Below are 24096 nucleotides of genomic sequence, written 5' to 3'. Positions count from 1 at the left end.
GCAAGGTTATAATAGTTTTTTTTTAATGAAATTCTTTTACGATAAGAACTTTAAACTGTTCTAGTAGTTCGTAGTTTCATCTGTGCTGTGTAGTAAATATTTAACTATGATTGGGAATAGTTAAATATTTACTTTGTACAAATATGAATAAACTAGCATAAGTCAAAAATAGTTAGAGTTATGAAGTGAGATATATAGCTTATATCCACCAAGCTGTTCCAAAGCAGGTTGGTGGGCTTAGAGAGATTAAGTTTTTTTTTAAATTAATTCTAAGAAACCTCTTGGCTGGAAGATGTTTAGTGCCGATGCAGTCTAAGATGGAAGCGGAATTACTTGGAAGTGGTATAAGATTTATTTTACCTATACCTCCCATTTTTCACGGCCTCCGTGGCGCAGTGGTATGCGTGGTAGATTTTCAAGACGGAGGTCCTGGGTTCGATTCCCAGCTGGGTCGATTGAGATTTTCTTAGTTGGTCCAGGTTTGGCTGGTGGGAGGCTTCAGCCGTGGCTAGTTTAGGCAAAGACGTATCGCCAAGCGATTTAGCGTTCCGGTACGATGTCGTGTAGAAACCGAAAATGGGTGTGGATTTCATCCTCCTCCTAATAAGTTAGTCCGTTTCCATCTTAGACTTCATAGATTGTAGTCAAGGGCTAAGTTTGAGTATAAATAGTGTAACTAACACGACATTATTTTAAACTTCAATAGATTTTTTGAGGATCTAGACATTGAACTCAGGACTTCGTGACCCACAGCTACACCTAACCACTGGACCAACGAGGTAGTTACACAGCCTCATGTATGAAACGGTCGCCCTTCTGTTATTAGTGTGAGATACCTAAGCCAGCGGCGCGGCAATAGCTGATCCTCAGCTACACGATAATGTACGAGTAAAGTCAGTATAAATACAGCGATAAAAAACCTGCCTCACATTTCGCTAGACGTCTTCACTGTCAGCGAATATGGCTTGTGTTAAATTCAAAGTTAACGGAACTGACTGTTCAGGTATAAACTTCACATTTTTTCCAAATTCAGACGTATTTTGATTTTATTTCACTTTCAAAATTAGATTTTCAGTTTATGTAGCCCCGACGGTTTGATTCGGTTGTGTGTGTTTATCTGTTGTATCGCAGCTTCTAAACGAATTAATCGATTGACAGGGTCGTTTCAAGACATTGACATTTTCTATTATGATTGAAATAATTTAATTTTTGACTTAAAATCGTTATTCTCGCTATGTCATTACAATCTCTTCCTAGCTAGCTCTTCCTTCCTAGCTATATATTATATAATTTTAGCTAGGCAGACTGACTGTTTGCATTAATAAAACTGTTTATATCAGAAGCGAAAAGTATTTTAATAACAAAATATCGAAAACCACTTGACGTACATACATGAAATGGCAGGTTGGTAGTTTAAGGTTACGGATTTTGCGTTAGGACCAGATCAAGGACGTTTAAAGACGGACACCGTATAGCGACTGCTAGTTTTTTATATACTTTGCATTTTACTAATATTTTTATAAATTATTAAACAGTTGGGTCTGACGTGTCTTCCACCACGTCCTTGCTGGAGTATCTCCGGAGGCACCTCGAGCTGCGCGGCACCAAGTTTATGTGTTTGGAAGGTGGTTGCGGGGCCTGCATCGTCAGCGCCGTCAAGTGCCCAGGACAACCCCCACAGGCTGTCAATTCTGTAAGTATTGTTTTCTAGCAGACGCTATTCAGTTTTTCAAAAATCCCGCGGGGACCATGGGTTATTCCGGGATGATACTACACATTACGGATATGTTTCTGAGTTAGTACAAACATGTTATAGTTGAAGCACGATCATTGAAACATTTTCCGGTGCCTTTTGTCTAAATATAATATTAGTTTTAATTTTTTCTACCCTCATTTCGTATTCTACTTAATGTAAAACTTCAAAACATATCACAAAGCTATTCATAGCTTCAGGTCATTCGGTATTACACTCGGGTAAACCGAGCTACAATGTTCTATATTTTTTTATCTTTATATAGTTCCAAGGCTTGGCTACAAAAATTCAAACTTCCTTATAAGATCAAAATCAAGGAGGCCACGCCGATACAAAATTGAGGAGGCCAAACGCCAATCATACATTATTTATCAAGTTTTGTTAATTGTTTTGTTACTTTTATCAAGTATTGGATGCCACTGCACGTAATTAGTCATTGTAGCACTCGTGATACAATGACCCTCATACATGACAGTGGCATAAATAACTAATTCCGCAGTGCTTGGTGTCAGTTACATCATGTCACGGATGGGACATTACAACCATTGAAAATGTTGGGAATCGGCTGCAGGGTTACCATCCCCTTCAGACTACCCTCGCTGAACACAACGGCACACAATGTGGGTACTGCACGCCAGGATGGGTCATGTCTATGTATTCGTAAGTATCACCTGTATATTAAAGATTGACAATAAACTAAGTTTTGCTACTTCACATCGAGTGGTTCTATAAAATGTTGTCGTATAAAATCGAAGCCTCAAGCTCAATGGTAAAGAGGCTGGACTCCGATATGGTAGTTGCCCGCCCACTACACTATTGTCGTACCCACTCCTAACACAGTATTTTCCGACTGGAGAGGAACAGGAATATTGCCCATATTAAAATGACAGCAATATTAAAAAAATAGTCTCCCTGAACAAAATCAATAAACATAATTATATTTCTGTTTTATTCCCTTTTAGTCTTTTGAAAAGTGAAAGCAACTTAACAATGCTTGATGTAGAGAGATCCCTGTCTAGTAACCTCTGCCGCTGTACCGGCTACAGACCTATATTAGAAGCGTTCAAAAGATTTGCCTGTGATGCGTCTCAATCGAAAGATATTACTGACATTGAAGAACTGTGTAAAAGGACCAAAGACATGTGTTCAAGAAATTGCAAAGATTTCGATTGGTGTTTTGTTTCTAAAGATGATTTGGAAAGTATTGTCCTGGAAATTGAATTGAAAGACGGAAGACGATGGATTCGAGTGCAAACAGTGGCTGATATACAAAAAATATTGCGAACAATAGGAACTGATTCCTATATGCTTGTTGCTGGAAATACAGCCAAAGGTGAAAACTAATTAATGATAATTTTAACCAATTTAATGAAGGCCTTATTTAATGTAACCAGAGTGACTTTGATTAAGCTGTCAACTGGTGGTTTTAGAGGTCGAACTTGAAATATATAATATATATATATACATTTTTACTATATCTTTTATCTATTATGATATACTAGAAATCTTATATAAAATATATTTGATAAAGATTATTTTTAGGAGCATACCCCATTATTGATTACCCGTGGACACTTATCGACATCAGTGATGTATCTGAACTCAAAGGGTACATTCATGATCAGAATTTAATTGTTGGAGCTGGAACCACCCTCACGGAGTTTATTAAAATATTAAAAGAAGTCTCTAATAGAGAATTTTTCGAATATCTTGAAATTCTAGATAAACATATTGACTTTGTGGCTCATGTAGCTGTTAGAAATGTAAGTAGTTATTTGGTTCTAATAACTCATAGAATAATAAAATTTTATTTATTCTGTCTCTGTCTTATTAACTTATCATCTGTTTTGTAAAGATTATCCGTTCCGTAAGAAATTATAAAAGTTTTACACAACACAACTCAACATTCCGAAAATAGATTAATTTGGTACTTTTTTAAATGTTTACAAGAGTTACAATAACTAACCTTTTTGTATTTTTGCGATTAAAATTATTTCAGCTAGGAACTATAGCGGGAAATTTAATGTTAAAACATGGACATCGAGAGTTTCCATCGGACATATTTCTTCTTCTCGAATCAATAGGAGCACTGATAACTATAAGTAAGCAGATAAGCATTTTATAATAAATATCGAAAATAAATTGTGTATGTCTGTCTTTCACTTTATCTGCTTATATCATTAATTGTCTGTATGTTATACATAGGTATATTACATAGCGACTTTTTCAAAAGACAATCTGAGTATTTTTTTTTATTATTATTATTTACAAGTTAGCCCTTGACAATTTCACCTGATGATAAGTGATGATGCAATTTAAGATGGAAGCGGGCTAACTTGTTAGGAGGAGGATGAAAATAATCAGCTATGCACTGCCTCAGTGGCTCCGTGGTAAGCTGTTTGTTTTACGAGTAAAGAGTGGGTTTGAGTCCTACGCCAAGCCGACTAATGCCGGCCGTATATGTTAGGAAGATGAAAATCCACACCCTTTTCGGTTTCTACACGACATCATACTAGGACGCTAAATCTCTTGGCGGTATGTAGGGTGGTAACTAACCACGGTCGAAGCCTCTCACCAGCTAGACCAATAAAGAAAACCTCAATCGGCCCAGCCGGAGATCGAACCCAGGACCTCCGTCTTGTAAATCCACCGCACATACCACTGCGCCACGGAGGCCATCCCTGTTTTCATTAATGAAATCGTTTTTAGTTTCTATGGTGTTGAATCTGGCCTTCGTTTATGTTAATAAACGTTAAAAACCTAATTTTCTAATTTACTATGTCAGTTTTATGCTTAAAAATGTTAGCTGTGTTATGTATTTATTGTCTAATTTACATTTGTTATGTTTAATTAATGCAAATTTCGACAATAAGTTTCAATTGAACTATCATAATTATATATTGTGCGTAAAGAGTAGTGCGTAAAGACGATATCAAAATTACAATAAATTTCCATTTTTACTCGTTCCAGTATCTCAAGCTGGTTTGAAAAAAACCATCACATTGAGCAACTTCCTTAACGAAGATATGAGAGGGAAAATTATATTGAATGTAATTATGCCGCCGCTCTGTAAAGCATGTAAATTAGTTACATACAAGGTAATTTTTTATTGAATCGACTTCAAAATCACAAAAATAAACTAAAAAGCGAAAAGTAACATCGTATGTGCCTACCTTCTGATCATTTTGAAGGCGATGCCAAGCCAGAGACGTTTTAATTAAAGCCGTTTCTGAAAGAATCGGAAAACGGGAATTAACTGTCTTTAGATCCTAAAATTTTATGATTTAATCGGCTTTAGTTAATGCATCACTGTATTGTAGTTAAGTTAATCATTAGCAATTACGTATAATGTGTAATATACTTAATTTGCAATGATTTTAAAGTATAATACACAATTACAGTCACAGTTGACTACTTGTCATATTATTTTAGTTACCTTTAAACTTTAAAAGGGTTCAGTAGAACCCAAGATCTCAAACAGCTTTAAAGTGGAACTATTCTATATCAAATTAAAATAATATCTTTTATTTATTCTGCTTCTAAAACAGAATGTAATTTAAATCAAAAATCAAAATCATTTAATCCTCCAAAAATGAACAATGTTTTCATGTAGTATTCAATAATGGAGATTTCCAGGTTAAATGTGACCGACATTCTTTGTTCTTTTTTTTTATTCTTTACAAGTTAGCCTTTGACTACAATCTCACTCTCTGATGGTAAGTGATGAAGAAGTCTAAAATGAAAGCGGACTAACTTGTTAGGAGGAGGATGAAAATTCACACCCCTTTCGGTTTCTACACGGAATCGTACCGGAACGCTAAATCACTTGGCGGTACGTCTTTGTCGGTAGGGTGGTAACTAGCACTGCTGAAGCCTCCTACCAGCCAGACCTGGACCAATTAAGGAAACTTCAATCGGTCCAGCTGAGGATCGAACCTAGGACCTCCGTCTTGTATATCCACCGCGAATACCTCTGCGCCACGGAGGCTGTCAAAGGCCGGCGTTGTTCAATGTGATGTATTTTATTTTATTTTGCAGGTAGCGCCGCGTTCTAGAAATGCTCATGCAATAGTCAACGCTGGTTTCTTCTACAAAGTGAACAAAGATAACCGAGTATTGACTTGTAGGATAGTGTTCGATGGGTTATCGCCAAATTTCAACCGAGCCACACAAACTGAGAAATATTTGGTTGGAAAAACACTTTTCAACAACGACACTTTGCAGAGCTCTTTGAAAATATTATCTAACGAACTCATAGTTACAGATTTGTCACCAGAACCTTCTGTTAGTTTTAGAAAAAAATTAGCACTTGGATTGTTCTACAAGGTAATCAAAATGCTTTTGGTATGACTATCTTAATGTATAAATATGAAAGGTAATTCATCACAAAAACTCACAGACCGATTGACGTACAAAGATAAAATTTGGCAGGTTGGTAGTTTATAGTTAGTAGATGTCCACTAAGAACGGAATTGGTGACAGAGCCGGACTATGGAGGTCTAAGGGCGGACGAAATCGCGGGCGTCCGCTAGTTTTCTATGCAACTGCTTCATCGCTCAAGTCGTTAACCTATTTCTTAGAAGAGCGTAGTTGATAGTTTTCGTATCTCTTCTCCATCTTCATGGAGGGAGGTTCGACCCCGTAGTAGTGGATTGTTAAAATAAGCTGATAACTAAATAAAATAACTGTAAATATTTGTCTTTGCACGTTAATAAGAATAAAATGATTTTAAGTATATATAATTTACTACGGGAAGTAAATTTGACTTAATAAACGACAGACCAAGTATGTTTGTCTGTGTAAACAAAAAGAGCGTTGTCACAGCACATACAGTCAATTTTACACACCAACGCACCTGTTAAACGCTTGTATGGATACCGTGTAATTATCATAAATCTACAGAAGTGAAACAGATTTCCCGGAATAGATCGACTTTATCATGCTAATTGTTGTTAATTTGTTTGTTATTTTCTTTTTAGGGACTTTTATCATTATGCCCAGAAAATATATTAAAGTCGCAATACAGATCTGGTGCTGTCAAATTACCAGAAACTCGTCCAGTGTCGACAGCTTCACAGTCGTTTACAACTGATCCAACTGTATGGCCGCTCAATCAACCCTTGCCTAAGTCGGAAGCACTGGTAAGATTATATTCATCGAATTAATCCATATATTCAATATGTTTTGGCGGAATTATTCAATAAATTGTTAATATAAACGTAACCTCTTCCAAAGAAACACGCTCCCATCTTAGAGTGCACTGTCAGTTATCATCAGATGAGATCAGAGTCAAAGGCTCAGTTGTCGTTGATTTAATTTTTCACTCTTCTTTTATAAAGTTCGTCAAATTAGCTTATATAAGGCTGAAATAGCATTTCATTAAGTTCTAAGGAGATATATATTTTTTTATTTTTATCAGCTGTTTACAAAGCTGTACCAACAAGGTTACAAAATCGAAAAGTCTCTGTTCATATTATAAAATATTTATTTCATACAATAATTATGACTAAATACTCAACTTACTGTTTTATAGATAAATAAACAAAATAATAAATTACAGATACAGTGTGCTGGAGAAGCGAAATATGCAGAAGATATACCAAAATTACCGAACGAAGTATTTGCTGCGTTTGTTCTTAGTACTGTCGCTTTGGGAACGATTGCAAGTATCGATGCTACTGAAGCACTAGTAAGTACATATACATTTGTCAGAATATCATAACTTAATATCCATAAACTAATGTTAGGTACACAAAACAATAATTCTTATTTGTAATATCATGTTACTTAGTTATTTGTTTAGTTCGTAAATGAGGTTAATTATTTTTAGCAACAAATGGGAGTTTTGGCATTTTATACAGCAAAAGATATACCCGGATTGAACTCTTTTACATCGCCCGATGTTACAGATTTTACAACAGATGAAGAAATACTATGTAGTGGAGAGGTGCAATACTACAATCAACCCATAGGAATTATTGTTGCTGAGTCACATTACCTGGCAAACAGAGCTGCACTCATAGTCAAAGTAACTTATACTAATGTAAGAAAACCAGAAGTTGACGTAAGAGTGAACAAAAGAAATCCACAGAAGGCTACATTCGTGGGATCCGCACAAGCTACCAGTAAAGGCAATGATGTTTCTAAAATTATTAAAGGCAGTCGCACAATAAATGGTCAATATCATTTCTGTTTTGAGACAATGATGTGCGTATCTTTTCCTACTGAAGAAGGATTAAAAGTTTATCCAACGTCTCAGTACATAGATGCAAATCAGGTTCTAATAGCTCGTTCCCTTAACATTGAAGAAAGCAGGTAAACCATATGCGCGTTTGCATTGTTGTTTTTTGTGAATGTTTTCAACTTTGTTGTTTTTTATTTAATATTTTATTGATCGACCCTAACAAAACAATGTTAGTTACCTTATGACACCGTAATTTATAACCTGTTTTTTTAATCTTTTAAAATTGATTAAAAATACATTATTATTATCAAGGATTCAATATATACAAGCGTTAGCTTTAGCGCTTTTTACGTTTTGTGACAATTACAATGTACAAGTTATTTTTTTGAGTTGACATTTTTGTTTTCTGAAGTGACTTTAATGGTTTTTTTTAATTATCAAGATAATTTCACTTGAAAAAAATACTTTAGTATCCTAATGGATAATTATATAGGTAAGATCACAAAACAGACATCGCTAAAAGCTAACGCTTTTCTTATATCTGTGGGTAAGATCTTTATCAACATGAACAACTTTACATAAATCACTTTAAAAAATTCAGAATAGATGTTGAAGTCCGGCGACTTGGTGGCAGTTTTGGTTCGAAGATATCGCGACAGAATATGGTGACGACAGCATGTACTCTCGTTACCTACAAATTAAATCGTCCATGCAGATTTATTTTACCCTTGAGAAATCAAACGCGGGTGTTAGGCAAGAGAATGCCTTCATCGAGTGATTATGAAGTATGTAGATTATTAGTTTTTATATTGCTTGTTATCATTTTCATAATTATATTCTTTAAGTTAAAAAGCAATGTACATAATTTAAGCATAACATTCTAAATGTAATGCTTAAATTATTATTATTTGTAAAAACAATAGACATTATGAAGTAAATGTAAAAACACATTTTATATAAAAAGCCTGTGATAATATCAATACCTTCGTGATTTTAAAGAAGCTGAAAGTTAGTCAGTTCATGCTCTGAAAGAACGGTAGTAAATGATACCTGTAAGGGTAGCGGACACGATTTCTCATAAAATCCCTTTGAAAATATAAATTGAATAAATTGGGCAAATTAATCTAGGTCCCTTGAAACCTACTACCTCCCAAAATCACCACAATATTGATCGATCGAGAATGTAAAACTTCCAGTATTAATATAATAACGAAGGTTTGTTCATCACAAAAGTAGCAGTAAACAAAATGCAATTGTTTTCTTATTACAGCTGTATTAAGGAAGAAGACTTTACGTAGTTTTCTTTCCCATTACATTACGGGGATAAAATTGATGCCTTTTTGATTTTTAGATCGGAGTAAACGAAAACGGAGTGATTCAATATCTCAATTACGATTTATATAATGATAATGGCTTCATAGTTAATGAAACTCTCATACGATTTACACTAGATCAATACTTTAATTGCTACAAACGAGATGCGTGGGATTATAAATGTTTCAATGTCATTACCGACACACATTCGAACACGTGGTTTCGTTCCCCAGGTAAGTAAATAAAAATATCGTTCTAACATGAAATAACTTCAAATAATATTCAGGATAATCGTCGTAGTAACCTAGAAATGTGAAAAAAATCCTTAATTTATAATAAGATTTTTTTAAGTTGTATTTTTGATTCACACGTACAATATTGTGAGCGTTCTAATAACAAATTTAAAAATAGATGAAGTAAGTATTCATCGATATTATTATTAAATAACTCATAATTTTATTTTATTTTTAAGGTACTTTAGAAGCTATAACAAGTACCGAAGAAATGATGGAGCGAATTTCATATGAGCTTGGTTTAGATCCTTTGCAAGTACGTATGAATAACTTGGACACAACACGATACGGTGATCTTGTAGAAATGGTTAATACTCTCATAGTAGATTCTAATTATAGGGAAAGAAGAAATGCTGTTGACAAATTTAACGTTGAAAACCGATGGAAGAAACGAGGCTTAAGATTCACTACTATGAAGTGGTCCGTATCAGCTCCATTTTTCTTAAATGTAACATTATCAGTATACCATGGTGATGGTTCCGTGGCTATTAATCACGGTGGTATAGAATTGGGACAAGGAATTAATACAAAAGCCATACAAGTATGCGCTTATTATTTAAACATACCACTAAATAAAATCCATGTCAAACCAACTACGTCAATGTTAAACCCAAACAACTCTCGCACAGCTGGAAGTTTGACGTCACAAAATGTTCAAATAGGTATCGAGAAGTGTTGCAAACAATTACTGAGCAGGTTAGAACCAATAAAACAAAAAATGACTAATCCAACGTGGGAGCAACTGATAGCCAAAGCGTTTGAGGAAGGAATAAACCTACAGGCAAATGGTTATGTGGATGGTAGTGACATACATGATTTTGATGTTTTCGGAGTTACTCTGGCTGAAGTTGAGGTAGATACTTTGACGGGACAATTTCAGATTATTAGAGTTGATTTATTAGAAGACGTGGGTCGTAGTATTAACCCTGAACTCACTATAGGGCAAGTAAGTTATATTGAATTTAATATTGAAATCACATACATTTAAATATTCTTTTTTCTATTTGATAATGGGGAACAAAAGTTCCTACTATTGAATAATAATCTGTATTTTCTAAATTTTAAATTTGATCCAATACATGTTGAATTTTAAATTCAGATAGAAGGTGCATTCATTATGGGTACAGGATATTTAACAAGTGAAGAGCTTGTATATGATCGGAGCTCAGGGGAACTGCAGACAGATCGAACTTGGAATTATTTTGTGCCAGGAGGAACAGACATACCACAAGACTTTAGAATTTATTTCAAAAAGAAATCATACTCAAATGATGCGATTTTAGGATCAAAAGGTATAATTATATAAAACATATTAAATTTCCGTGTTTCAAAATTTCTAATAATTTATGTTTATGTATTGTTATATTTATTTTATTTATTTGTTTTATCATTTTTAGTAATATCCGAACCAGCAACATGTATGGGAGTGGTGATACCACTTGCATTGCGAGAAGCTATAACTTCATCGAGGTTGGAATCTGGTATCGCCACAAATAGTTGGTTTAATATAGGTAAGTTTATTTTATTGACTTAGTATATTCTACTCCAAGGTTTTATGTTCTGCTCCAAGGTCCAGTTTATTTCACTCAAATTAGCTTAGTTGTCTAGCCGCGTAAAGGTAACATACAGGCAGATAGACTTCTTTCACATTTGTAATAATGAATTTTAGTATTACGTGATTTTGGTGAATTACAGACCAACCATGTTAACGTAAAATAAATAAAAAAATAATTTTTAATTTATATTATTGTAATTGAGAGCCGTGATAGTCCAGTGGATATGACCTCTGCCTCTGACTCTGGAGGCCGTAGTTTCAAATCCGGTCCGGGTCATGCACCTCCAACTTTTCAGTTATGTGCATTTTAAGAAATATTACGTGTCTCAAAAAGGAAGAAGGAAAAACATCATCAGAAAACCTGCATATGTGGCAATTTTCTTCATTTCCTACAAGTCTGTCCGCATTTGGTGGACTTAACTTAACCTAACCCCTCTCATCCTGAGAGGAGACTCGTGCTCAGCAGTGAGTCGAATATGGGTTGATAATGATGATGATGTTTGTATTTGATAATAATTATATTATCTTTATTTGCATGCAAACATTATCAATTTTTAAGTCAACCACTGTACTGTAATATTTTTATTTTGTCGTTTCAGATGGACCTTACACCGTAGAAAAAATTGGTTTATCGTGTGAAACCAAATTGGAGGATTTTAAATTTTATTAGGAACTCTTAAATTGATTTTCTTTTGTTTGGTAATATTACCGAAGAAATTATTGCATTTATTGTAAATTTTGTGCTACTTTTTATAACCATCCATTAATGGGAAGTACTTATAAGAATTTAGAATATTTAGATGTAATAATATATTATTATAGAAAAAAAAATATAACTTTTTGCATCTCATTAACTTAAAAAAGACCATGGTGTCTCAGTCTTGTCAGAATTATGAATTAACATTTCAGCCTAGATAGTGGAGTAGGTACTATTATTGTCATTTCCACTGTACAAATACTAATACTTTAGTAACAAAAATATTTAGTAAGAAAAGAGAGAGGTTTTAATTTCAGAGTATTGGAAACGCTGAATGGAGTCTCCTGGGAAATCTGTCTCTGTAAGCTGTAGTACTGCTGCTGCGTTTTGTGCTCTAGCTTGTTGGATTTATCTTAATACTCACGGACTAGACTATAATGGCATAATGGATAATTTTGAAGTAACTTCAAGTTTCATTGTAAAAGTTTCTAAACAAATTGTGGAGCACTTACGGTCCGCGCTCTTTCTATTAGTTTTAAAATGTAGTTCTTCAAAGGCGGTTAAGCTAATTTTCCAAAGGCCGGCATCGCATTATTGTTGGGCTTCTGATACTGCAAATATAATAGGTTGGCCATTTACATTTGCAGTACCAGTGATTATTTTACAACAGGTCACATGTCTATTATGTATCTTGGAGTAGGATTAAAAATATGAGACAATTTGCGATCATTTAACATGATTATTTCATCGAAATTACTTTGATAACGTCATTTTACATCAAGTGACAGTATTTTTATTATTTTTATTTTTAAGATCATCAATCTAACCTGATTTCGTCAAAGAAATTACATTAATAATTATAAAATTTTGTTAGTAAACAAATAAACAATAAAAAACAATGTAGTGGCTCGTGTTTTGAATCACATATAAATTAACATACACATATAAAAATGTGCTTGCTAAATTTATATATTAATATGATCTTAATATATAAATGCGAAAGGTCATTCATCATGAAATCTCTAAAACACGTACAAAAATTAAATTTGGCAGGGAGGTAGTCTATAATTAGTACGTATCCGCTAAGAACGGATTTTGCGATAGAGTCGGAGGAGGCCTAAGGGCGGACGAAGTCGCGGGAGTCCGTTAGTTAGGTATATTTGCCACTTTACAACCTTGAAAATTCCAAGTTTTGGATTCGAGTTAAAAATATTTCATATCTTCAATGTTCGTCTTACACGCTAAGCATATTTTTTCAACGGTGTATGGTCCATCTGAAACAAGAATTATCATGATTAAAGGATATGATGTAAATAGTAGTATAGATAGATAAGAGATATTCTTTTTGTGAATCAAACGACATCTTAGGCGTTATTGGGATCGCCGTACTGTAATTTAAATCTGTAACCGAGAAAACGAATTGTTTTGGTAACAAAAAAGACAAATGAGCCCGAAATCGATAGGTCACTATAGAATCTTTTGAGTTAATAATATGGCCACCTCGCGAATACATCACCAGACCAGCTTATTTTTTTATAAATCGCTGTATTAGCAGACAAATGAGTATGCGGGTCATCTCATTGGGTCAATTGATGTCCATAAAATTTGCAACAGAGGCACGGCTAAAAAGTTAGCGGGATTTGAGTAATTTCCTTATCGGCCCTTTAAATACGCTCTTTACGCTCATAGATATACAATAATATATAACGGAAACCGTGAAGTGTTTCTAAAGCTTCCAAGATATGACGACCTTACACACAAAAACAGAAGAATAAGTTAAAAAAAAGTTTGTCAAAGATTTATTACCGATCTGAAACCACTTAGTGGTGGGAATTCCTCCATCTAATCTGGCTGAAGCGATTGCTTCTCTCATCGCTATCGGTACCGCCACACCCATACAGTTTGGTGGCTCACCTACCACTAGAAATAATTTTTTTCTTTATAAACAGAAACAGATAGGCCATGGACCGCTAAAATAGACTGATTATAATGTACTAGAATACCTTTAGATCCAAAAACCAAATCACTGTTATACGATTTCTTTCTCAAATAAATTCGAAAATCTTGTGGTATATCCGTGCCCTGCGGGACGTGATAGTTTAAGGATCGATCTGTTAGGAGTTCTCCCGTACATTGGTCGTATACCAGCTCTTCAGTCGTCCAATATCCTACTCCCATTATAAAAGCACCTTCAACCTAAAATAGTCAATAGTTGCAATTTATTGGTTTTCTTCTATCAAATCAGTTATGTGCAATTTAAGGCTCATAATTGCTATGTTAAACCGCAAATAATTATTTACTCAGGTATAAACAATGATGTTACCATTAGGTTTAAGAAATTGCTTATGAAATGAAATGAAATGAAAATTTATTATTTTATAGTTTATTAGAGTGATTGTGCTACTTTACTGCCAAGTTTTGGCCGAATAAAGAACTCTAAAGCTTACTTACTTGGCCAATATCAATAAAAGGACTAACACTACGTCCCACGTCTTCCATTAAATCGACTCGCAGAATCTCCCACTGCCCAGTTAAAATGTCTATTTCTACCTCAGCCAAGGTCACTCCATATACAATATGTTCTGAATTTGTATCATCAAATCCTACAAATGAATTGGTCTGCAGATTGATGCCCAATTTAAAAGCTTCCATTATAAGTTGCTCCCATAAAGGGTTTTTCATTTGCGCTTTTATAGGTTCTAGTCTTTTTAACAACTCTTCACAGCATCTTTGAACCCCTATACCAACACTTTGAGATGTTACACTAGCTGCAGTGTAAGAGTTATTAGGGTTTGTTGAAGTCTTATATGATTTTGTATGGATTTTTGCAATCGGTATGTTAAGTAAATATGCACATATTTGTATCGCTTTTGTGTTAATTCCTTGACCCATTTCAACTCCACCATGAGTAATTGCAACTGACCCATCTATATAAACTGACATTATAACGTTCATTATACAACTAACTGTTGCTGACCATTTCATGAAAGTAAATCTTAAGCCACGCTTCCTCCATCGGTTTGCTTTATTAAATTTATCAACAGCATATCTTCTTTTTTCATAATCAGAGTTATTTTTAAGAGCATCGAACATTTTTGCAACATCGTTATAGTTTTTTTTATCTAAGTTTCTTAATCGTACGGCGATAGGATCTAAATTGAGTTCATATGCTATTCTCTCCATAATCATTTCTGTAGCTGATAACGTTTCAAGATTTCCTGTAAAAAGTAATGACTGATAAATTTAACATATATTGATAATACTGATCAAACCGTTTACATTTTAAGCTCTTCTGTTCATTCGCTTAAACAAAATAAATTTATTTAAAATACAACTAGAAAGCGCCACACAGTTTTCCCGTAGAAAAACGGGAATAAAATATAGCCTATGGCATTTACAAATAATGTGGTTTTCTATTGTTATTTTTCTTAAATGGCTTTGTATATCCAGATGTTCCTTACAACCCTTCAAACTATACCTCTATATAATATTAGTATACCTAACTTAGCGTTAGGTGTTTGCAGGATGGAAAATCATAGTCAAAATCGACATTGGATCATACTATTATGGTATTATTATGGTAAGCAAAATCGGTATATAAATTTAGAAACTATTACCAGGCGAACGAAACCATGAATTTGAAGGGGTGTCAGTAATAACAGTATAGCATTTGAAATTCCATTTTTCTTTATTGTAGCAATTAAAGTAGTTTAGTATAATAAGTTCACCCACAATACATCCGTTATCATTATAAATTTCGTAATTCATGAATTGAATAACACCATCAGCATTCACTCCAACCTGAAAATGTTTTGCAAATAAAAATAATGTTTCCGAATTATAATAATTACCTATTTTTAACATCAAATGAAATTCAAAATTAGCTATTTTGAATATTTGTTAGTTACTCACTTCAAAATCTGTTGAAGCTGGCATTCTTTTCCCTATTGCGCGAGTTTGAGTTTTTAGTGGCGTAATGAACCTACAAGGCCTGTTTAACTTATAAGCGACAAGACTACAAGCAATAGTTATCTGGCTTTGTCTACTTAATTTTATTCCAAAACTTCCTCCAAGTCCGTGTGCTTTTATTTCAATCCTGCAATATGGAATAAAATATACATTAGTAATGAAGAAAAATTTTAAATTTCTGAATAAATGCTTGAAATATTTAATAACTCGCCTACTTTCTGCGATATTTAGACACTGTGATGTTAACAAATGATCACAATTAATATAGTGTGCCGATGGTTGTAGTATCAATCCATCCTCAGTTGGCTTACATGTACAATTCAAAGTCTCCAAGCAGAAGTAATTCTGTGAATACACTGTTTGATTGCCCTTGATTACTTTAATAACATTATTGCCAACATCAGTGGCATCGATCGCACGATATAATTTAGATTTATTGGGATAATTTTTATTTAACTTTACATCAATTTCTGGCTTCCTTATATTACGATATTTTACTTTCACCATCGTTGCTGCTCTATTTGCCATATAGTTTGTTTCTGCTACAATAATTCCTATTGGTTGGTTGAAATATAAAACATCGCCGCTACAAAGTAATTCTTCAGTTTTAGCAATAAATGGCAAAACAGTAGACGTGAATGCGTTTATACCAGGAATATCTTTAGCACTATAAAACGCAACTACTCCAGATTGTTTCTGAAAACGGAGTATGTTTTACTTACTTACATGAGAATAATTTTCGGTGAAATATAGTATTTATTAAATAAAAATATTTAGTATCATCTTCTATAACGTATTAAACTAGGTGGGGTCAACTTTCCGGTATAAACAGGCTTACTTTGCCGGAATACAAACATTCGATTTCTTCATTTTCAAGTGGCTCTTAGTAAAATATTTAGTTTTACTGATTTATTTTAGTGTAGAACTAATACTCACTAAAGCTTCACTAGCGTCTATGTTCTCTATGGTTCCTAAAGCGACATCACTGAGCACAAAAGCAGCAAAAACTTCTCTTGGCATAGAAGGCACATCTTCTGCATATTCAGACTCGCCTGCACACTGGATCTATATTACCAATCATTGTAATTCGCATTTTTTTATAAAAGTGTACTAAAAACTGTAATAAGTCAAATTCTGTACATTGAAGATATTTTGAAACTTTTTATTGGAGAGCATACAAATATTTTATCTGTCTGTTTTTTTGTTGATCAGACGCTGAAACCACTGAATGAGTTGAAAATTTTTGTCACAAAATTAAAACAGAAGGGGGTGAGAAAGGGGTTGAATATTTGTACTGTTTACATTTTTTTTTTCAAGTTACGTTTGTAAAAATTGGTGTGTGTAGAAACTTTTAGGAAAATACTAAAAATAGTATAGTTCAATATTTTTAAAAATTCTACCCATAAAGAGTTAAAAGGTTTATTTTTTTTTTTTTTATATAGGTAACTCGTTCATGCTTTATTATAATTGTTCAAGTTATATTTTGTAAAATGATTAGTGGATATATTATATACATAAAACAAAAAATGTTGTAGCTACGTTGTCAAAATGTTTACATAGATCTCACACATGTATTTTATGCTTTTTTAACCGACTTCAAAAAGGAGGAGGTTCTCAATTCGGTCGGTATTTTTTTTTTTTTTTTTTATGTATGTACACCGATTACTCAAAGACGCCTGGACCGATTTCAAAAATTTCTTTTTTGTTCGAAACGGTATAGTCCCCATTTGGTCCCATTGCCATCATGACAAGATCTGATGATGGAATCCTGGAGAAATTGAGGGGAACTTTCGAAAATTATATGGGTGTCTAGTGTGTTCGTAAACTTTTCCATTTAGTACCTTTAAGAAATACAAAATTATGAAGGTTTAAAATCGATTTGATGATGGAGTCATAAAACAGACGAGGGAACTCCTTGGCGATTTTCAGCAGTTACCTTGTGTTTGGGCTTGATTAATTTGTATTAATGAGAACTTTCCACATAGATAGGTGGTGACTGTCATTTAGGGGTTTGGTGATGAAGACCAAGGACAATTAAGGGAACTCCTTAACAGTTTACAGTAACTACCTTGTGTTTGGCCTTGATTAATTCGTATTGCTGAGAACTTTCTACCTAGATGAGTTGTGTCTGTTATTAGGGGTCTGATGATGAAGACCAAGGTCTATGAAGGGAACCCCTTGACGGTTTACGGTAGCTACCTTGTGCTTGGGCTTGATTAATTTGTATTGCTGAGAATTTTGTACCAAGATGGGTTGTGACTGTCATTAGGTGTCTGATGTATTCGTTTGAGATGAAATTTTACACTAAAAATTGAAAAATAATAAAAAAAATACAACCGACTTCAAAACCTAAAAAAGTACCCACTAAACTAAAAAGCGAAAAATAACATCATAATATGTTCTACCTGCTGATCAGTATGAAGTCGGTGCTTAGCCGGTGTTGTCTTAATTTAAGCCATTTCTGACAGGACCACATGAAACAACACTGTCTGCAAAATCTAAATCTATAAGATATGCTCACATGGCTTGAATTAATACATCACCGGCTTAGCACCGCCTTCATACTGATCAGCAGGTAGAACATATTATGATGTTATTTTTCGCTTTTTAGTTTAGTGGGTACTTTTTTAGGTTTTGAAGTCGGTTGTATTTTTTTTATTAAAATTTTTATTATTTTTTTAACTTTATTGTTGTAACCATATAAATGTATATTGTGTTCAAATAATAATTTTGGTAAACTTAAAAGTACATTTTAATAATGAATTAATTTAATAGCCACACCTTACCATCATTTACAAGTGTTGTTAACTAGGTTTTTAATAATAATGCCTATATACATATACTAACATAGATACATTCCTTACTTACCAATGCTTCTACTTTTTGTATTGGCTGATTAAGTGGCCATAGGTCTGGGTCTGTCTCAAATACTTGAGTGCCTTTGGATATTGGTCGAGAGTCGTGTATTTTACCAGCACCGGACGTGTAGCGTGGATGTATGATGTGTTTTGGACAGAAAGACAATAAAGCCTGAAAAAAAAATATAATGCATAACTAGGCCATCGCCATCATTATCAACCGATAGAGGTTCATAGCTAGACCTTTAAAAAAAATCAAATACCACGGATCTTGAGCCACCAGCATTCAACGGCTCCTAGTTACTTACGCACCTACTTCATCGCATTGTTCAGAATTGCGTGACCGTTTCATGTTCGGAGTTTTATTTAGAAAATGCATTCTATTATTTATTATAGTGACAATTACGATACTCCTTATTTATAGGGAAACTTATAATCAATGATTAACACACTAGAAAATAACACACATAAGAAGGTCCTACCTTATAAAACAAACCAATAGCTAACTGTTTTCTATATCGAGCCGAAGGTTCTGGTGGATTTTCCGTCACTATAAGTTCTTTTGATAAAACATGTAAAGATTCTTGCAGAGTAGCATTCTGAAAGAGATTCTTTCCAATAACATTTTTTTCAGTATTTCTGGCACGACTAAAGTTTGGAGATAAGCCGCCATACACGATCCTACAGCTTCGTGCTACGTTATCTGACGCATATCTAAAGAGAAATGCAGCGTTAACTATTGCGGTGGCGTTTCTAGATCGTGCTGCTATCTGAAAATATAAAAAAAATAAAAAATATATATAAGCTTGTGTTAATAGTGATTCTAGAAGCAGTTAAACCGCTGCCAGGTTAGATTATAACAGTTAAACCGCTGGTTAGATTATAATATAATACAGATATCGGTGCCTAGGCACGTTCATATTCTATTACTTCTAAATTAAAATAAACCAAATAACAAACCTTGTATGTTACTAATCTATTTTCTCGGCTGAGCGGTGGGATTAAGATGTTTAATATTAATTTTCCTATCATATTTTCTACAAGAAAATTCTCTAGAGTAACAACTTTTGTCACACCAGGTGCAAGCGCTGAAAAAAAATATACAATAGGTATGAGAAAATTCTCGGAAAAGGTTCGGAAAGATTATACGGGAAATAAAGTTTTGCACGTCGGGCGATTTTCTTTTATATTTTTAAAGTTTTAAAGTTTAAACTATCATGAGTCGTTTCTGTTTTAGTGAAATAAGCAAAAAAGTTGTAGGTTCAATGGAATAGTCGGGTATAAAGTAGTTTTATTGATGGACTAAGCAGATGGTTTACCTGATGGTTAGTGGTAAACCATCGCCTAAACAAATCAACTTTAACGAGGCGTGCACAGAACACATCCTATAATGTGCCATCAACCTGAGACATAGTGGTACTCATAAGACTCGTGTGCTTATAATAACACCGATGCCCATGCTCTGCAGACCAAAACACAGCAATGCTGACTGGCGGCAGAGGTAAGAAATTAATATTTATATAATGATCTGATTCAAAACTATTGGGCACATTCCAACAAATGCATGTAAAAGGTTCAATAAATACTTCTTACCTAGAGTAATTTGAGCTCCGATTGCTTGAAAAAGTACAAATATATCCGAAGCAAACTTATTGTTTTGATGTTTTAGCATCAGATTCCCGGCTATCGTACCTAACTGAAATATTAACAAAACAATTTTAAGAGGATAACAATTTAGGTTCACGTAATTTTATATTTTCAGCTTAACGTTCTAAATGTTTTTGCCGTGTCCACCTGTTGATCTGGGTGACGTGAAGCGGGGTAAAACGTAGTTTTTAGATCTTGGTCGTTTTACTATTACACGGCAATTCGACCATTTAGTATCTAGTGTTTAACCTATGCCGTTTGGGATTAACTTAAGTCCTGGGCCAGGCTATTATGTTAGGCTTGAACTTTTTCCGAGAAATCGTCAGAAGCAGTCCCAGGTTGAGAAATTCGTAGTGTTAAATCCCATTGCCTGCATGTTAAGTCGTCAGTTTTGGTTTGGATAGCAACAGATCGAACAGATTATCATCCTGAGTATGCTAAATCTGCATAAGATTATTATACTGCAGAGTGTGCCCTGCAAGGTATAGGCGATGTATTTCAACTTAATGGTTCGGGCAGGCCGAGACTTAAGATTGTGGGTAGATAAATACTCATTACCTAGAACATCAGATTGCTTGCTCACTGGATCGTTATATACGTATCTACGTTGGGTTGCTGTCCTGACTATTATCTGACCAAACCTTAATGTCAGATTGGCAATCATAATAATGTAGTTTCCACAGCTTAAGTGAATAAACTTGTACACTTACATTTCTAACAGCAATATGAGCGACCAATTCAAGATGGTCGTTCAAAACACTAAGGTATGCAAAATTCTCAGAATGTGAAACTTTCTCCATAATTTCTCTAAGCTTTGTCAGGGTAGTTCCAGCTCCGACAACTAAATTTTGATCTACCAAGTATCCTTTAAGTTCAGATACTCGACTGACGTCAATTAAAATTCTAGGATACTCAAGTATAGGTATTACTCCTGTAATAAAAATGTAAAATGTACCTCATTGCAAAAAGTATAGTTTTGCAAAATATTCATTTTATCGTCAAAATTATTACTGGATTTAGGCGGATGTTATGATGTTTTAGACGTTTCTAGTACTGTAGATCCAATTTCTGGTAAAGATAAATAAAAGTATCTAAATATCTAAATACAGTCGTCTATTAATTGCTTGTGACTGTAATTGTCTGTACTTATCTTTGTAACTCCTTCACGCTGCAAGTAATGAAAGGATTTCGCTGAAAGAATATAGATTATCACGTAGAACTTAACTTAACGCTATCCCGGAAAATCCATGATTTTCCCTCCCGCGGATTATGAGTGAAATAACTTGCAGACGACTGCTATTTCAGAATATAAGTTAAATTATTTTGTGTTTATAACAATTGAATATACCTCTTCCAGTATTACCAGCAACCAACATGTAAGAATATCTCCCTTCTTTACGTAGAACATTGAATATATCTGCTACTGTCAATACACCGAACCATTGTCTGCCATCTTTTAATTTTATTCGTACAATATCTTCTAAGGCATCTTTTGATACTATACACCATTCACGGTCATCGCATTCTTTTAAACATGTTTCTTTTGTTTTTTTACATAAATTTAAATCCTCGATGTCTGCCAATTTAGCTTCATCTGGACAATCACTGGCAAACCTTCTGAACGCCTCAAGAATAGGTCTGTATCCAGTACACCGACATATGTTACTGGAAAGTGATCTTTCTATTTCCAGCATCGTTGGTTTACTGTCCAAAAGACTGCAAAAACATAGGAAATGAATTACGTAGTCGACGTTCTTCAGGAGTAGGGAATCATTGGTTTATTTTGTAATTATCCACAAAAACCGACGGTTTTAAGCGACATCGGACTCCAGATCGGACAGAAAATCCTATACGTACGTTTCACATTATAATACTCTGCATATTTTAACCGCCCACTACAGGGCCTGGTCTCCCAGGGCCAGGCCTCCTAGACCCGGGCCTGCTAGAGCTTAGGTCTACCACCATACCACTGAAGTTTAAAACATACACTATACATTCCTATACTTGATCCCAACCTACTCGTAGCTTATAAAGTAAAGTACAACTGCGCCGAAGGAAGGAATTGGAAAGTTTTATATTTTTTTTAATTATTCCTTCTACTTTTAAAAATCGATAATTATCATCGAGAATTATGAGCAGCAGGGGATCACATTATAATCAGGGATTGTACCTTTGACTTTGGCGAACCCTTTGTCATTACAAGTCCTACAAGATTACAAGTCCAGGTTTGATTGAATGATAAAATGTCATAGGTTAATTCTCGCCTGTTTTATAAATATTAGACCTATTCTTTCCCAGATATAGATTGAAATTACAATAAATGTTTACTGTGACTGCCGGACTATCGTAACTATAATTTCGAAATAAACGAAATTTTCTTTCTTTCTTTCTTTAAGGGTTTGGTTTTGCTATATGAATGTTCGGAACCCTAAATACATGGCTTAGATATGTATTTCTAAGTGGAACTCGTACTGACCTGTACATAGACATGACCCACCCCGGGCTGCAGTAGCCGCACTGCGAGCCGTTGCTCTCTGCGAGGGTGGTCTGCAGCGGGTGGTAGCCCTTCAGGCGGTTGCCGACATGCTCTATGGTGGTGACTTCCCAACCCTGGCACGACGTCACTGATACCAGGCACTGTTTGAAGGAAAGGAATTTACAGCTACTGTTAAAGTTACTACTACTACTGTGCTAATCATTATGTTGATGGTTTATTTTGGCGCATTTCTGACATAAAAACTCTTTGCTAAGATTTAAAAAAATACCCGTTTTTAGACGAATAATAAAGGTTTCTTTTTACTGTGTGATGTGTGCGTAATGATATACATTACGATATTGAAATTGGTGAAATAAGAGATTCTTTACGAGCAATTATATAAAATTATGAACTTGTATTTTATGTAGATTATAATTATTAACAATTCTCACTGAATTAACAGCTTCCGGATTTAAACCCGGGCATTTGACAACGCTGACGATGCAGGCGCCGCAGCCTCCCTCCAGACACATGTACTTGGTGCCGCGCAGCTCCAACCTCGTGCGGAGGTACTCCAGCAGGGTTGTAGTGGAGCTAACATCGCTCCCGACTGTTAAAAACACAAAAGTTAATACTGGTACTTACATCTTCGTACTTACATAAACACTTACATTATCCTCAATTATATATTAGAATACTTTCAATATTATTATCATATTTACGGACAATGAGATCCAGGGCTCGAATCGACTGCAATTCACTCGATGGTAAGTGATGATGCAATCTAAGATGGAAGCGGAGTAACTCTTTAGGCGTAGGGTGAAAATCCACACCCATTTCGGTTTTTACATTGTACTGGAACGCTAAATCGCTTGGATAAACGTCTTTGCCGGTAGGGTAGTAACCGGCCGAAGCCTCCCACTAGCCAAAATACAGTTTTGACCTGATGTAAAATACTGCTGCTCGACGATATATTACTAATTGTAATTATAACGTACCTGTAAATTCCTCTCCATTAACTTTAAACGTGACACAATCCATGACCGCCTCAGCGGAACAACTGGCAAGTATGCAGCAGCGAAACAACGTAGGTAAACTTTTATGCATTTTATTGTAATTTAAACATATTGAGGTATGATAAACTTAATTGCATAATATAACCTGATAGGCTCCCGTGACTGTTGTTGTTGTTTTTTATATCGTGATAGTTAATTAAATATGACGGCATAACTGCTAGCCTATTTCACGAGCTTTGATCTATTAGCCACCAAATACAATTAACATCAAATCAATAAAAACTGCATTTTTCGTATTCCGTCAGCCCATTGTTAACGAACATCACAATGGCGA

General features: G+C 34.4%; 4 protein-coding genes across 4 annotated transcripts in view; 1 reads left to right on the top strand and 3 right to left on the bottom strand.

The window, feature by feature from the left end:
* LOC112054762 (uncharacterized) overlaps positions 1 to 22013 on the bottom strand; it is a 58467-nt gene extending 36454 nt beyond the window's left edge. Inside the window, exons 1-2 of the mRNA XM_052886117.1 lie at positions 21619 to 22013; positions 20977 to 21201 (exon numbers count right to left, since the gene is read on the bottom strand). Coding sequence (XP_052742077.1) covers positions 20977 to 21201; positions 21619 to 21964 — 571 coding nt within the window. The 5' untranslated portion in view covers positions 21965 to 22013. The remainder of the gene's footprint in view (positions 1 to 20976; positions 21202 to 21618) is intronic.
* LOC112054754 (xanthine dehydrogenase/oxidase) lies at positions 961 to 12519 on the top strand. The gene is given in 17 exon segments (XM_052886114.1): positions 961 to 1003; positions 1536 to 1693; positions 2253 to 2413; positions 2716 to 2876; positions 3299 to 3516; positions 3753 to 3855; positions 4724 to 4851; positions 5792 to 6079; positions 6733 to 6894; positions 7314 to 7442; positions 7584 to 8142; positions 8511 to 8722; positions 9289 to 9484; positions 9724 to 10490; positions 10644 to 10836; positions 10942 to 11055; positions 11699 to 12519. Coding segments are annotated over 17 exon segments (3663 nt in total). The 3' UTR covers positions 11770 to 12519.
* Positions 12715 to 15228, bottom strand: LOC128198840 (xanthine dehydrogenase/oxidase-like). The gene is made up of 4 exons (XM_052886115.1): positions 14248 to 15228; positions 13800 to 13992; positions 13603 to 13716; positions 12715 to 13070 (listed from the first exon to the last, which is right to left on the bottom strand). The coding sequence occupies exons 1-4, from the start codon at positions 14983 to 14985 to the stop codon at positions 13000 to 13002; spliced, it is 1116 nt and encodes a 371-aa protein (XP_052742075.1). The 5' UTR covers positions 14986 to 15228; the 3' UTR covers positions 12715 to 12999.
* A 141-nt stretch (positions 22014 to 22154) lies between the features above and the next one.
* Positions 22155 to 23787, bottom strand: LOC112054761 (uncharacterized). The gene is made up of 4 exons (XM_052886346.1): positions 23745 to 23787; positions 23199 to 23356; positions 22747 to 22907; positions 22155 to 22239 (listed from the first exon to the last, which is right to left on the bottom strand). Exons 1-4 carry the CDS (start codon positions 23785 to 23787, stop codon positions 22155 to 22157), a joined length of 447 nt encoding a protein of 148 aa, XP_052742306.1.
* Between the last annotated feature and the right edge of the window lie 309 nt (positions 23788 to 24096).

Source organism: Bicyclus anynana, chromosome 16 (assembly GCF_947172395.1).
Source record: "Bicyclus anynana chromosome 16, ilBicAnyn1.1, whole genome shotgun sequence".
Taxonomy (NCBI): domain Eukaryota; kingdom Metazoa; phylum Arthropoda; class Insecta; order Lepidoptera; family Nymphalidae; genus Bicyclus; species Bicyclus anynana.
This window is presented reverse-complemented; position numbering and strand designations above follow the sequence as displayed.